Source organism: Indicator indicator, chromosome 19 (assembly GCF_027791375.1).
Source record: "Indicator indicator isolate 239-I01 chromosome 19, UM_Iind_1.1, whole genome shotgun sequence".
Lineage (NCBI taxonomy): Eukaryota > Metazoa > Chordata > Aves > Piciformes > Indicatoridae > Indicator > Indicator indicator.
Genome location: NC_072028.1, coordinates 18,529,383 through 18,543,640, shown reverse-complemented (window position 1 = coordinate 18,543,640; position 14,258 = coordinate 18,529,383). Strand labels below are relative to the sequence as shown.

The 14,258-nt window shown below is 39.1% G+C and overlaps 1 protein-coding gene across 3 annotated transcripts in view; it reads left to right on the top strand.

Annotated features, from left to right (window-relative positions):
* ESRP2 (epithelial splicing regulatory protein 2) overlaps positions 1–13,965 on the top strand; it is a 40,934-nt gene extending 26,969 nt beyond the window's left edge. Inside the window, exons 12-15 of one of the 3 annotated variants that reach the window (XM_054389647.1) lie at positions 724–922; positions 2,087–2,279; positions 3,267–3,444; positions 13,807–13,965. In XM_054389647.1, the coding sequence (XP_054245622.1) occupies positions 724–922; positions 2,087–2,279; positions 3,267–3,444; positions 13,807–13,965 (729 nt within the window). Of the gene's footprint in view, positions 1–723; positions 923–2,086; positions 2,280–3,266; positions 3,445–11,040; positions 11,131–13,806 lie in introns of those variants that run through there. The other 2 variants (XM_054389650.1, XM_054389649.1) reach the window with 2 other exon arrangements.
* Positions 13,966–14,258: the final 293 nt, after the last annotated feature.

Sequence of the window (14,258 nt, the reverse complement as noted above, 5' to 3'; positions counted from 1 at the left end):
TTTTAAATAACAGCTTTGTCCTGGAGGCTCTCTTAAATAGTCCCATGTGTTTCAGTCAAGTGCTGGAAATACACAAGGCACAAATGTCTCAGGTTAGATGACATTAGGTGATGTCTCATGTTTGGTGATAGCTGCTCTGTCAGCTTCAGGGTTTCTGCTCAATGATAGCTGTGGTTTTTGAGTGATACTTGTGGAAAAACTTAGGTTTTCTAAGCTTTTAACTTGATTAGAGATCTCTCAGGCTTTAAAGGAAATAAATAATTAAACATTGTTTCGGATATGTTTTAATAACATAATCATAAGGATATTTGTTCCCTGTCATCTTACATTAAAATTAGTCAAGCAGCTGAATGGGGTTTCCAGAGATGCTGCGGAATCTCCACCACTGGAGATGCTCAGATTTCAAGTGGAGAAGGTCTCATATAATTTGAAAATTAGCTCTGCTTTGAACAACATTTGAATTACAGGTCTGGAAACTTTGTTTCTGTGCTAAATTATTCTTTATTTCTTTTTGCAGAAGACAGAAGTGTTAACTGGGTGCTGATTGCTTGGGTCTTGCCTTTCAGCTTCTAAGAATCATAGTTGTGTGGTTAGTTGTTGGTGCTGGATGAAAAGGAACAATACAGATTTTCAGTAGACATTTCATCTTAGTACTTTCTGCACCTCTTGTGCTCGGGGAGTTCTAATAACAGATTGACGTGATTATTTCCCCCCTTTCCCTAGGGACGACCATCAGGTGATGCTTTTATTCAAATGAAATCTGCTGATAAAGCCTTTATGGTGGCTCAAAAATGTCACAAAAAAATGATGAAGGACCGTTATGTGGAAGTATTCCAGTGTTCAGGAGAGGAGATGAACTTTGTTTTAATGGGTGGCACTTTAAATCGTAGTGGCTTATCCCCACCGCCATGTAAGTTACCATGTAAGTCTCCCAATTCTTCCGCTCTCTGCTGCTAAAGGCTGATATGTGGTAGGTGCTGAAGCTTTGTGGCCTTTCACCTTTTGACTTGGGTTTTGCGATGATCAATAATCATCCATCTGTATACATGCTGAGATTGGAATTGTTCCCTTTGGGCAATAATGGGACTGGTCAGAGGCATTTTTATTGTATTTCGGTGGTGAGTAGAGGGCAGCAAAGCCTTGCCAGTGAAATTGTTGCATACTCTGCTTTTTATGGGTGTACTGTTCTTCTGAGCTCTGCGGTAGACTTGCCTGTAGTGAAACCTACTTGGAATTAGGGGGAATTTTAAAAGGGGGGAAAATTGTGTTCTAGCTGCTGATGAGTGCTCTTGCTATCTTGCCTTAGAGCATTGAGAAGGTACTCTATGGGCTTATTTTTGAAGGAAAACATCCACTGGGATGATACATTAACAGACCATAGAGGGGTGAAGTTGGGTGGATTTTTGTATGTTTGTTTTATTTAAGATGACAGCAAACTGTACTGTGGAACTATATTGGAACTTTACTGTGCTGGTCATGAGCAGATACTGACGTGTATTTGCAAAAGAGTAAAAAGCTGCTGAATAAAAACAGTTTAACTGCACACCAAACCAAGCTGTACAAATCAGATGTTGCATCAGACTAATGATCTAGTGAGGTCTTCTTTTTTCCATTTGCTGTATCCTAAAAATAATTTTTTAAGTTGGTGGAAGCTTATACATGAAGACTCATGGTCAGCAGTTGTGGATGCCTGTTTGTAGCTCATATTATGGTACTGTTGTCCCACAGAGTACAACTTCTGTTAGAAAAAACAGAGGGTGTGTTGGTGTGCACTCCTGCTTTCTCTGCACATGGCTTTATGCTTTCCTTGAGTAATTCTGAAGTTCCCTACTCTCTGTGTGCATACAAACAAGGTTGCTCAGCTTTAGGAGTTAGGTACTCTTAGGAATTGCTGATTTTGAATGCCCCAGTTGTCATTAATAATGATGCAGCAGGGATCTCCAGAGGAGAGACTAGAGAGCAGTCTTTGCACAAGTGCTTAACTCGTCATTCCTGGATACTGTTAATCATATTGGCATAAGGAATTCCTTTCCTGGAGCAGACATCTCCATTCTAATTGGTTTTCTGTGCCCTGCTTTGTTTTCAGGTCTTTCTCCACCAGCTTATGCTGCTTTCCAAACAGCAGCTGTGATACCAGCAGAGGCAGCGCTTTACCAGCCCCAAGCCCTCTTGCCAACCACCAGGACTCCCCAGGCCTCCACAGCTGCTCCTCCAGCAGTTACCTACTACCCAGCTCAGGCTGCTCAGCTTTATATGAATTACACAGCTTACTATCCCAGGTAACCCTGAGGTTTAGCTGCTTCTTGATTTTTTTTCATCTCAGTGGAGCAGGCAACTGTGTGGTCACCTGTGAACAGCTCTTAAATTTGTTTCTTTGCTGTAGATAATCCTGGGAACTTGATGTTCATCAGCAGAGGCAGCAGCTATTTTAACTGAATTTCTGTGGACTTATAATGAAGTCTGGCTTTTCTACAGCTTTCATCTGAATCTTGTGATAATGTTGGTCTAATATTTAACAGTGGTTTTGGCACCAGGGCAATGTCATCACGTCGGTCCTATTTCTTGGCCAAATGGCTCTACCCTCATTCCTTAGCTCTTGTACTTAAGAGAGCTTCAATACTGAAAGACTTGTCATAGTTGTGTACTAGGTTTGATTTCTGATATCAGTGAGACCAAAGAACACATTACATATATAAGTAAGGTAGAAAATTGCTACCTTTTCCCAGATGGATTCACTGGTCTGGTTCTTGGGTCGATGGAGAAATGGCTTGTCCATTGAGAGTTCCTAGGCTTGTGACACTTGAATTAGCTTGAGTGTTTGGTGAATTTCTAGACAGGCCCTGAGCAGAGTTGACGCTTTACTTGCTGTTTTGTGGCTCAGAAATACCAGATTTGGGTTCTTGTATGCTTTTCACTCTGATACCCCTCCACAGTTTTGTTTTTTTTTTTCCCCCTTTGTGGCTTTATTAACCAATATTAGAACAAGTCATCTGCAGCTACTATTTTTCTTCTCCACTGGGAAATCACAAGTACCACTCTTTATGTCTTTAACTACAAATGTTAGCTGTTTTCCTTTTCCTCTGCTCTCTAAAAATTAGCAGATGCTGAATAAAAAGCCCACAAAGTAGTCTATGCCAGGGCTGCTTCTTTTTCTGTGGTTTTGGGCTTATTCTCAAACTTAAATTTTCAGTTTGATCTTTGCCTATTCTGAGTAATAAAAGCAGTTTTTGGTTTTCATAACGATTTTGCCCTTCTTTCTATTTCAGTCCTCCAGTATCCCCTACCACAGTGGGGTACATTGCAGCTCCTCCAGGAGCTGTAGCTGCTGCTGCCACTGCCACCCACACTCCGCTTCTGCCTCAGCCTGGAGCGTTAGTCCGTATGCAGGGCTTGCCATATAACACAGGAATGAAGGAGATACTCAGTTTTTTCCAGGGGTACCAGGTCAGTATGCAGTCCTTCTTCTCAACAGGGTATTTGGACCTCTAAGTAATGATCAGTGGGGATCAAACCAAACAAGTGAGTGCTTTTGCAAATTGCTGAAGCAATTCAATACAGTGTGCTGTATTGAACTGGCAAAGTGTAATATGCAGTTTGCCTTATTTCTTATATACAAAGCACATCCTAATTTTAAATCAAAGATTTGGTGCCTGGGATTAAGATTTAAGTTTGAAGAGTGAGAAAGTGCAAAGCCTCACTGATAGTGGGGTTAGGGGCTGCCAAAAGCTTTCAGCCCTTGCCACTTTTTGATGGGAAGCCTAGGGAGGGTCACTCTTTGACCTTCAAGACTTCAGTGTTTAAGTCTGCCTGGAGCAAATTTCTAGTACAGAAGAAGCTATGACCTAGGTATGGTGACTGACTTGGAAGAGGAGAGAGCCAGGTGCCTTTGTCAGATGCTCTTTCAAGGACTTACTGTTGTTAAAGGCAGGAACATTTCTATTAAAACTGCATTACATTGCAACCTAAAAACTCCCTCTATTTTCTGAACTGTTTTATACTTATAGCAAATATTCTACATGCTGTAGGTAACTTCAGTCAGTGTGTACTGATTCAGTGAGCAAACACAAAGAAACTTCTCATCTTGAGGAATATTGGGGCGGAAGTGCACCATGTACAAACACTTTTTTTCCCCAGCAGCACTTATTACTCATGGCATGATTATTTCCATGTCTTCTGCCTCTCACCATCAGTGTTTGCTAAAAGGAAAGATGATTGAGTATGGTATGTTCTGGCAAGTATTTAACTTTTGTGGATAACATCGCATAGACAAATATCAAATCTGCCCTTTTGGTACTGCTTGGAAACCCTGACTTAAAATCCTCCTGGTGGGTCTCAAACCACTGATCAAGTGATGTATGTAAAAAGATGGTAATTTTGGTCTGTTTGTCTTTCAAAATTCTGTCAGTAGAATAACAGTGGATTCTTCTCAATGCATGGCAGCTGTTTATACAAAACAGTCAGGTGTGATATGTTTTCTTCAAGATTCCTAAAGGATGACAGCCTTCGAATTGTAGAGCCAGTTGTCTGCTGTGTAAATGAATGTAGACTGAGAACTGGTGCTTAAATGTCTGTCTTCCAAGTTTTGAGTATTTGGAAAACCTGTTGTGCCTTTTTTTCAGATGAAACTACTCCAAGTTACTGAAAGTAGTTTCATATTCTTGGTTTTTCAGTGGAAATATTTGAGGATTAGCTTATGAAAGGTGTGATGCATTTTGACTATTGATATGTTACCTTTTTGTTTGTGCCAACTGATTGGGGGTTTTGGTGGATGGATGGTGGATATATTGACTGGGGAAGCCTATTTTTGAAATTGAAATTCAGACAGTGTAAGTGCACCATTGAAAATGTGACCTGACCATGGTCAATGAGAATGTCTGGTAGGCCTGTCTTGCAGGAAATATTCAGGTTTTGGTGAATCATTGAGTGTGGTGCTGAATTTGCCTTAGTCTTTGGTTCCACATCTGAAAAGGAGTTTATATTGCACAGTTAAATGCTTCGAATGTCGCAAAATTTCTGCTCAAGGTGAAAACTTGAGTCTTCTGCTGCAACCTTTTGTGGTCACCAGTTACTGTTATTAAATTGGTCACCTCTTGGATTTCTTTAGAACATGTTGTCCAAATGAGATCTGGTTCCAATATCTTATAAAGGAGCCAAGGAACCCTGCATGTGGTGATGCTGGTTTTATACTTGCTCGTTCTTTTAGGGAAAAAGAGGTGATGACTTACTGTATTGGGACAATATTTAGTCTCTGAGCAGTGACTAATATTTTTTTTTTTCTTTTCCCCTCCCTTTTTCTCTCTCCTCACATTATTTTTCCATTTTCTGCTGATGCCCAAGGATTTATTACATGATGCTTCTGCTTGTTTATAAAGTGAGCCTCTAATAATCATCAGTGGTTTGGGCATGGTTTTAATTTCTGTGTAACTATTTGATGTTGGTATTCAATGGGCTTCAATGTTGGTATTCTGGGAGCCAAGTTAGAGACGCTGAGATTGAAGGCTGATTTTTGTCTTGGTATGTCCTTGTCTAAAAGGAATAGGTTTTTAAGTTTTAGTTTTTGTTTTATTCTCTTCCGTTTTCTTCCTTCAGTCTTCATGGACTCTGTATATTGCATGTGTGCACATGTTGCTACTTTCATGAAAGCACCTTTCATACCAGACCTGCCTCTTAAGAGAACCTTTGCTTATCATGGGCTTCAACAAGCTGGCCTCAACATCAGTACATGCTTCTAGTAATAACTAATGTACAAGTCAGCAGATCAGCATTTTAATTTTAGTTTAGTTGTACCAGCACTAGCTTCTTGTTCAGCAGCTGGATTTCTTCTTGTAGTTTTGCTTTCTTCTTTTCATTGCTGAAAGTTTTTTCCAGCTTGCATATTTAATGTATCTTACATTAAACAATCTTGAAAAACCTGTGAACAATTTTAATAGTTAGTCTTGGAGATGGTAAGTTTCCCCATCACCTTCCTGTATAATATTATAGCGTACTATAATCTTCCAGAGAGATGATATCAGTAGTCTTTGATTCAGTAATTAATTCATGTTACACTGCTTTTTAGTTCTACTGTAATGCAGCAGGGCCATCAGTTTGACTCCACTCATGCACTGGATGCATAGCTATATGATACTTAACCAAAACCACAATAATAAACTCCACCTTACAATTCAGATAGGACACTGGGATGACAGTGGTTGCTTTGACAGGTGCTAAAACACCAGCTGCTCAGCAGATGATGGTCTTGGGGTAGTACTTGGAGGAAACTTCCCGTTATAATTTGAAAAATACATGATTGTGAAGAGATCCTTCTGGAATTAAGAAAAATTATTTGCATTTCAGATCCTATGGGGGAAAGCCTGAGGAAGAAATGCAGAAATAGTTACTATATGTAACAGACTTTACGCCATCACTTTTTACAGCTGTAGAAGCACTGAGAGAAATCAAGTAAATAAGGAAGGAACAAGCATAGTAGTTGAGTGATGGTTTTACATAAATTTTTTTGGATATCAGAACAAAATTTTACGCTAAGGCATTTATTTACTGGCTAAATCCTCTGTGGATTTTATTCTGTGGATTTAGCCATTAAATGAATCAATGAGAAATATTTCTAGTGGGTGTTTGAGAGGTTTTTTTATGGGGTTATATTTGGGTTGGTTGGGTTTTTTGGTGGTTGTTTTTTTGCTTGTGAGAATGCAGGTTTATTGCTAACATTGGTATTCTGCAAGAATTGCTAGGTTTATGTGCAATTAGATGTAATTTAACTGTGCTCATGGTCCTAGCTGACCAAAAGCTAGTTTACAACTGTCATCTTATTTAGCATTTAGTAGCAGTTGCCCAGTTTATTGGAAGTTGGCATAAATGTAAAGTGAAGTCATCTCTGCCTGGGAAAGACCATGTGGATTAATTCTTAGAGAGCAGACTTACTATTTAGGTAAGTTATGTCTAAGTATAGTAGTATGTTTCATTCAGAATTAGTAAAAAAAACTGACTAGGAGAACACTAAGATTTAGGGGCTACAGTCACCATCTGAGCTTTATTTAAAGCCTCTTGATTTAGCTGGAGAAGGTCAGGATGGACATGTAGGGACTTCTTTGTGTACATGTTTTTATGTAATGGAAGCTTAAAATAAATGCTGTTCTTTAAACCTGTACTAGGCTTAGGTGCCTTTTATCTGTACCTAAAGAGAGCTTTTGCAGTATATTAATCCTCCAAGTCTTCAAAGAATTCAAGGCTTATTGTTGTAGGGGGAGGAGGAGTGGCTTGTGCTTAAAACAGTAATAAGGACGTGAAGGGAAGTGGATGGCTAAATTCCAACAGCATTAACAACATTTCTCTCTCATATCAGGACAGCAGCCTTCATTGTTACTGGCTGTAGGGATTAGGGTTTTTTCTCTGAAATGCATGCTTAAACAAAGAAGTGTTCTCTTTCCTATGGATTCCTTTTGAAATCTGATGCTTTGGAGTCAGAAGGATACCCCATGCTCTGTGTGCCAATTCCAGGCGTAGCACCTCCTAACCAGGGAAGCGAAAGAGGACATGGTAGGTGAAGAATTCCTATTTGCTGGTTATTTGAAGTCATCTGGCAGTTACAGACATTATTATATGCTCTCCCCCATGCTCTCAGAATAGAGGATGCTGGTTGTTCTGCTTGCCTAAATTTATCTTCCTGGAAATGTTGCCTGTGTGGAGAAAGCATCTGTGAGACTGTGACTACTAAATGAGTAGTTACTGTTTCTGGCTGCGGCCTCCCACACTTAAAGCAAGAGACTAAAAGGGCACCATCTTTGAGCTGTATTTTTGGGAACAAGCATTAGATATTCCACTGTCTGCACCACAAAACATTCAGGTAGTGGCTGTTCCACAGAGCATTCTGGTGGTTACTGGTGCTTACATTGGCACTCTTAAGGGAAAACTGATACACCTTAGTGGCAAAGCCAGTTTAGGGCATTTCTTCTGACTCTGGTGCTGGAGGTTGCAGTTATTTAGTCATTAAAACTGATTCTGTGTTCCAGACTTACTGTATCTAGACAGTTTCCCAAAGTCCAAGAGCTGGATTTCTTTCCTTTTGGGAGCTGTTCTTTGGCAGGGTTTCTTGGTCGTTTAGGCTAGAACTCCAGCTGCAGTGGCCATTTTGCCTCTGATGTTTTCCATTTCTGTCACTTCCCTTTGCTTTTGCCCAGTTGGGGCATGTTTAAATATACTTTCCAATTCTACTTTTGTTTTTATCAATGGATTTTAGTTTTTTCCCCACTAGATTGCTCTGCATATGCTGTTTTTAGACTGATCTTTGAATATCTATTGTAGGAACTGCAAAAATTAAATGGAAATCAATGTCTCTCTAGTTAGTGACCTGGTAAAATCTGTGCACAGTGTGTGAAGAAACAAGAACAATCCCATGTTCCTCTCAACACAGCAGGTATTTCTGAATCAAACAGCTTGGAGAAAAATCCAAACCAAACCAAAACAACAAAGAACAGGTAGAAAGAGCAAGTGTAGTGTAGTATCTTTTTATTAACCAATCTATCTTTGATTCCTGCTGTCTTAAAAAGCTTTGCACTGCAGTAAGAATAGCAGGTAATCTGTCTGGGACATACTACCACACGGGAATAACAGAATATTTTAGTTCAGAAGTGAAGTCCAACCCCACAAGAGCTGTGAGCTCAAAGGGAAAAGGCAGCCAAGGCAGCAGCTCTGAGGATAGGGGGCATTTCAGTTCAGAGAAGCAAGTCAAGATGATAGTGGGACAAGAGGAGGGCAGTGAAGGCACTGAAAGCAAGGTCTGCTTTTTTTTTTATTTCACTTAAAATGAAAGGGCACTCTTGCAGTACTTGGTAACTTACACCAGTTATTTGTGTATTAAGGCTAGGTATTTGACAATACATGGTTTCATGTTACCTCAGTATGGTCAATACTGTCTCTGGTCTCAGTAACATTTATACAGGAAACACACTGCTAGAATCTAGCTCAGTGAACTTGCACTTGGTTGTGCTAGGGGGGTAAATCTCTAGGTGGTATTTTTCAGATCTAAATGGAAGCAGAATTTGACCTACTGCACTGCAGGTAAAGCTGGTGAAGCTGTATTTCCCTTTTGATCAATGAGTTTACCCTTGGCTTTACAGTTTGGCTAGTGCAGCTGGATGTTTTTCTCACAGGTTTCCGAAATGGAGTCAGAAATACTTATGATCAAGTAACTTCCTCAGCCAAGTTAGGGTAGTTTTCATGTTATTCACAGGGAATAAGAATTTCCCCACTTTATTTCTTATCTTGATTTGCAGTAGTACTTTCTGAAATGTGGAAACTTGAAGAATTTACTGTTTCACAACTTCTGTCTTAATTAACTGCAGTATCTTACCAATCTATCTTGTGATTAGTTGTTTCTATTGCTAGGTATTTTGACTTTTCTTTCTTTTTCTCTTGTTATGCCTAGACCTAAACTTTAACAACCTTGATGTTTCTGTGCAGGGTAGTTTTCTGCATTTCAAGTGTAAACTTTTAAACATTGTCCCTCATAAGAGATTATAGATATTACAGATTTTTACCTACTGTACATCTACTAATAATCTAAAGTATGTACTATCTTGAGACATTCCTCCCAAAGAGTAAACATACATTTTGTAGATTTGTTTCAAGGGCAGGTCTGGGAACAGATAAATCTAATATTTGCACGGTCTGGTAGCTCTGGCAGAGACTATCTAGAAAACACTTCTTATATTTGTCTTTTATTAATGGCATGGGTCTAGATGTGAAGGTGGCTAGAATTCAGTAGTAAATACTCTGGGAGGTTCTTTTCTTACATTCCCTGGGCTCCTGGTTGGTGTTCTCTATGGAAGGTCTATGCTGTGATGTTTGTTTTTTTTTTTTTTGTTCAACTTCACTTTGGATGGATAGGATGTGCCCAAATATGCTTTTATCTCCTTAAGCTGGCAGGAGACTTTTTGTATTCTAGAAATATCAAAGGAAGCAGCATAATATGTTTACATTGTGTGCATTTGGTAATTGTCTAAAACATTAGTGCAAAAGAGCCAATTTTGTGGGAGACAGAAAATTCTTTTTGCCATTGAAAGGGTATTCTATAGCTTGGGTTATGCTAAACATGTTGTCTCCTGGATTATAAGAACCACTCCAGTAGCCTCTTTAGCATGTGCAAGAATGCTTAGGCCCTTTCCAGGACATGCAATTTGGAAAGTTTGAGATGTTTCTCAAGATCTGTTTTCTGACTGTTGATTCCATGTCGGTAGCTGGCTCTCCAGCAGTATACTTATTGCTTGGGTTCAGGATCTCATACATGTTTTTATATTTGTTTCACATTGGGCATTTTCGTTTTAATTTATTGGTGTGGTTGTACTGGGCAGGCACTTTTAATTTTAATATTCTTCTACTGCAGATCTATCATGATGCAGTTACACCGTACAGTTTATTTCTTTTCCCTATATGGAAATATACTGTAGTAGTGTAAATGCTACTTTAAGTGCATTCATTCCAAAACATGGATTTTCTAACTACACTGGTGTAGTCTACATAGTGCAAGTATTATACACAACTGAAGCATTTATCACTCAGCCCTGGAGAAGCTGCAGTTTATTTTCATGACTGCATAAAAGACCTGAATGAGATCTGTATGCTGCTTCTAATCCCCCACTTCAGTGTGCATGCTGGAGGGTGGTGTTATGTTCCAGTGAGAGTCCCTACCAGAAGAATGATTAATGCAAGCTGAAGAGTTTTGTTACCAGATGCTGCTGTCTCGTATAGAATGACGAAAGGAGCATTTCATGGTCTGAACTGTTTCCCTTGATAAGGAACAATTAAAATACAAGTTTAGAATATTCCCCACTTGTGTTTACTTGAAGTCTATTGCTAAAACCAGTAAAGCCCATCAGTTGATGCATTATTTTTTTTGAACATGCCTAAAAATGTCAAATTTACTGTCTCCTGCCAGTTGTTATAGCTGATGCTCTTATGGTTGCAAATGATCATCTATGTGGCTTGCTGTACCAGAACTGTTCCTTCTCTTGCTGATTATCATATGTCACACTTGTACTGTAGTATGCACCTGATGACTACAATGGCCTTATTCAGCTGAGTGATCAAGCAAGGAGTGTGTTACAAGCACCGAAAGAGTGGGTCTGTTTGTAACTCTTTGTAACTTCTGAAGAAGGTAAGATGTGACTGGCAGAAACTGCATCTCCAGTGGTGAATGGGAAGGGAAAGAAGGGCTTGGTGATAGTTTTGCTTATCGCTTTTCCCCTTCCTAGTTTGTGTTGGGATCCTTGCTTTGATTTTCCTGCTTCTGTCCTATTAACAAAATCAAAAGGAAACTGGTTGGCTGTGACCTGTAGCCAATGGGGAGCAGTGGCAGAGGTAGTGTGATTGCTTGGTTCTGCTCAGGTGGTATGTTAAACTTCCAGTTAGTGCTTGGTCCTCATGTGAAGCTTTCAGTCCAATATTTTATTTTTATCATAGCAGTAGAAAATGATTTTTTTTTTTCTTGACGTGGCTACTAAGTACACACACATTGTGTGAGCAAAAGACCTCAGACCTCTGGCTTTCTCTTTTCTGTATGACATAGCTGTCTAGAGATTAACTTATTTGTGTCTTGATCTTCCTAACAGAATGTGAACTATTATTTTTTTTAAGGAGAGGTTTCTTTAGTATAGCAACGTTCTTATCTAACTAAATTTGTTGAAGGTAAACCTCCCTGTATTTTTAGCACTAACGTCATTCTTAAAGATGTTTTATTGTGACCTGTGGAGTTTGTGATGTCCCCATGCTATTGTATGCCATTCAAGATGCTACTGATTAGTTACTACAGGGTTTTTTTTTCTCCTCTAAAAAACCCCAAACAGTACAAAATAAAGGCCATCAAATACTGTGCCTTGATAGAATTATCTTCATAGATAAAGCTAAGTTCGTGTAATCGCTATCAACTCAGTTGTTTTCTAATTAGTTGATTTCTCATGATAGTGTTAGACCTGCTAGGGAGAAGATAGGCTGGAGGCTGCATGGGCTGGTGGTTTACAAAGAACACCCACTATTACTCTGAGCATTTCTGTGTTTATGTGAGATTGGACGATCTTGTCTGGCTCTCATTTCACCCAGGTTAACTGGAAAACCAGAGCAGCAATATAGGGGTCTACTATGTATGACATGGAAACAGTCTTTGATGAGAAAATAATTCATGGAGTTACTCATCCTGAATTCTAAGCAGTCCAAAGTAGTATCAAGCAGATACCGTTCTGTTTGGAACAGAACATCAGGGAAAAAAAAAAAAAAGATTTGTACTTATTTGAATCTATGTTTGGGGAAAACAAAAACCAAAACAAACAACTTTTTAAATCTATAAATCTGTGTAAATAAGAACCTAAAACTAGTGTGTCTTAAAATGAAACTCAAGAGTTCTATTTAGTGCTTAATTATACTCCTTGCAGAATGTGTAGACTTCCCTGCTATATTTACATGCAACTCCTATAACATGAATTTCCAGATCCTTTCATTGGTATTACACCAGTGCAGCTATTTGAATTACTTCTAAAGCTCTCGGTGCTCAGAGGTCTGACTGTTCTCCATGTGTGTTTTCAGCTGACTCTGAACTGCAAAAACTTACATTCAGGACTGATGCTTAATTACTTGATCCCATATGGATTAAAGAGCTGTTTTAGAGCACACCATCTTTTAGCTCCGATTTGTGGCTCAACACAAACCATGTAGAGCTTTCTCTTTGAGCACAGCATTGGTCTGAAATACACTAAGATTACCTCTGAATCTGACCTGAGCTTCAGATATGATGAGGTTTATTTGTCTTTTAATTTTTCTGCATGCCATTTCATGACTAACTTTATTTCTGTGAGAAGTAATGACATGAAGTCTATACCAATTGTCTTGTATGTGCTTTTAATTTCTAAAGCATACTGTTGCTTATATCTTAAGAATGCTTTTGCTGCCTGCTAAGTGTTTGGGTGAGTGAAGCTCTGACATGTACTTGCTTTCTTTTCATACGTTTGAATGCGAAGCTGGTCAGAAACTGCTACTTGTAGTGACTGAGAAGTCTGATGTTTCTTGTAGCATACCAGGCAAAAAGTGAAACCCTTAAGTATTTTAACAGGACATGTCACATGAACTTGAATAGAATTGAGTTAATAATACTCATAAACCTGTTTGTTTTCCAGCATTGAATGTATGTTTTGTTTGGCACTGGTGTCTCCAACAAACTAACCATGTATGCTGAGCTTTGCTAATTTAACCTGTGGTTTCAAAACTTCGCTGAGATCCATTTCTGTCCAACAAATAGCACTCCCAAACTTTGTTGGGAAGGACATTCAGCATGTTATAAGAAATGGTTGGGGTACCACAGGGCAGATAGAGATGTCTGCTTTAAACTCAGCAGTTTAGAACTGTCTTTTAAGAATCCAGGAGGAAAGATGCACTCCAAAGTAAAATCAACTCCCAACTAAATCTCATTTTGTATCCTGTTTTGGATCTGAATTACTTCTTTAGCAAAATCTTTACATGGAATTATGTCTCCATCATCCTGCTCAGCACACCAGCAGAATAAGAGCTGCTGCTGTTTGCCAAGCCAAAGGCTGAATTCTTTTGGTCCCTTTTTCTCCTTCCCATTCTTACATCCAAAATCTTTTTGCCACTGACACAGAAATGGGGTGAACCAGATGCAGAGCATTAAAAATTGCATTTCCAGGTGCGGTCTCTGGTCTTAATCCTTTTTTTTTTTTTTCTTTTGTGTGTGTGTATGTGTTTTTTGTTTTTGTGTTGTGTGTTTGGTTTTTTTTTCCTTTTGTCATCTTGTCATCATTGCAGCTCCATGCAGATTCCATCCTTGTGTTTTACAACTTTAGTGGGCAGCCCAGTGGAGAGGCCTTGGTGACTTTTCCAAGCCTGGACCTAGCTAAGAAAGCAGTGGCTGAGAAAAATGGACAGCTCCTGGGAAACCACTGTGTAGAATTGTATCTGGTGTAACTAAACACTCTTTTGGGGCTGCGGAAAGAACGTCCCGCTAGACACCGTGCCTTTGGCAAAATAAGAAGTCTTCCCATGCCACCCAGGCAGCAGCAAATGTGCCTTTTCAGCATAATATGTTGGAATGCAGAGTGGTACATGTCCTGTGTTTAATTTGAAAAATGGTGTGTCCTATGCCAAAGATAAAGTGAAACCAGAAATTATGCTGTTAATTTACTTAATTTCTAATGTACTTGTTTGAAGCTGAGCAAACCTGCTCCTGGCATCTAGTTAATTTTGAAGACAATCTAATA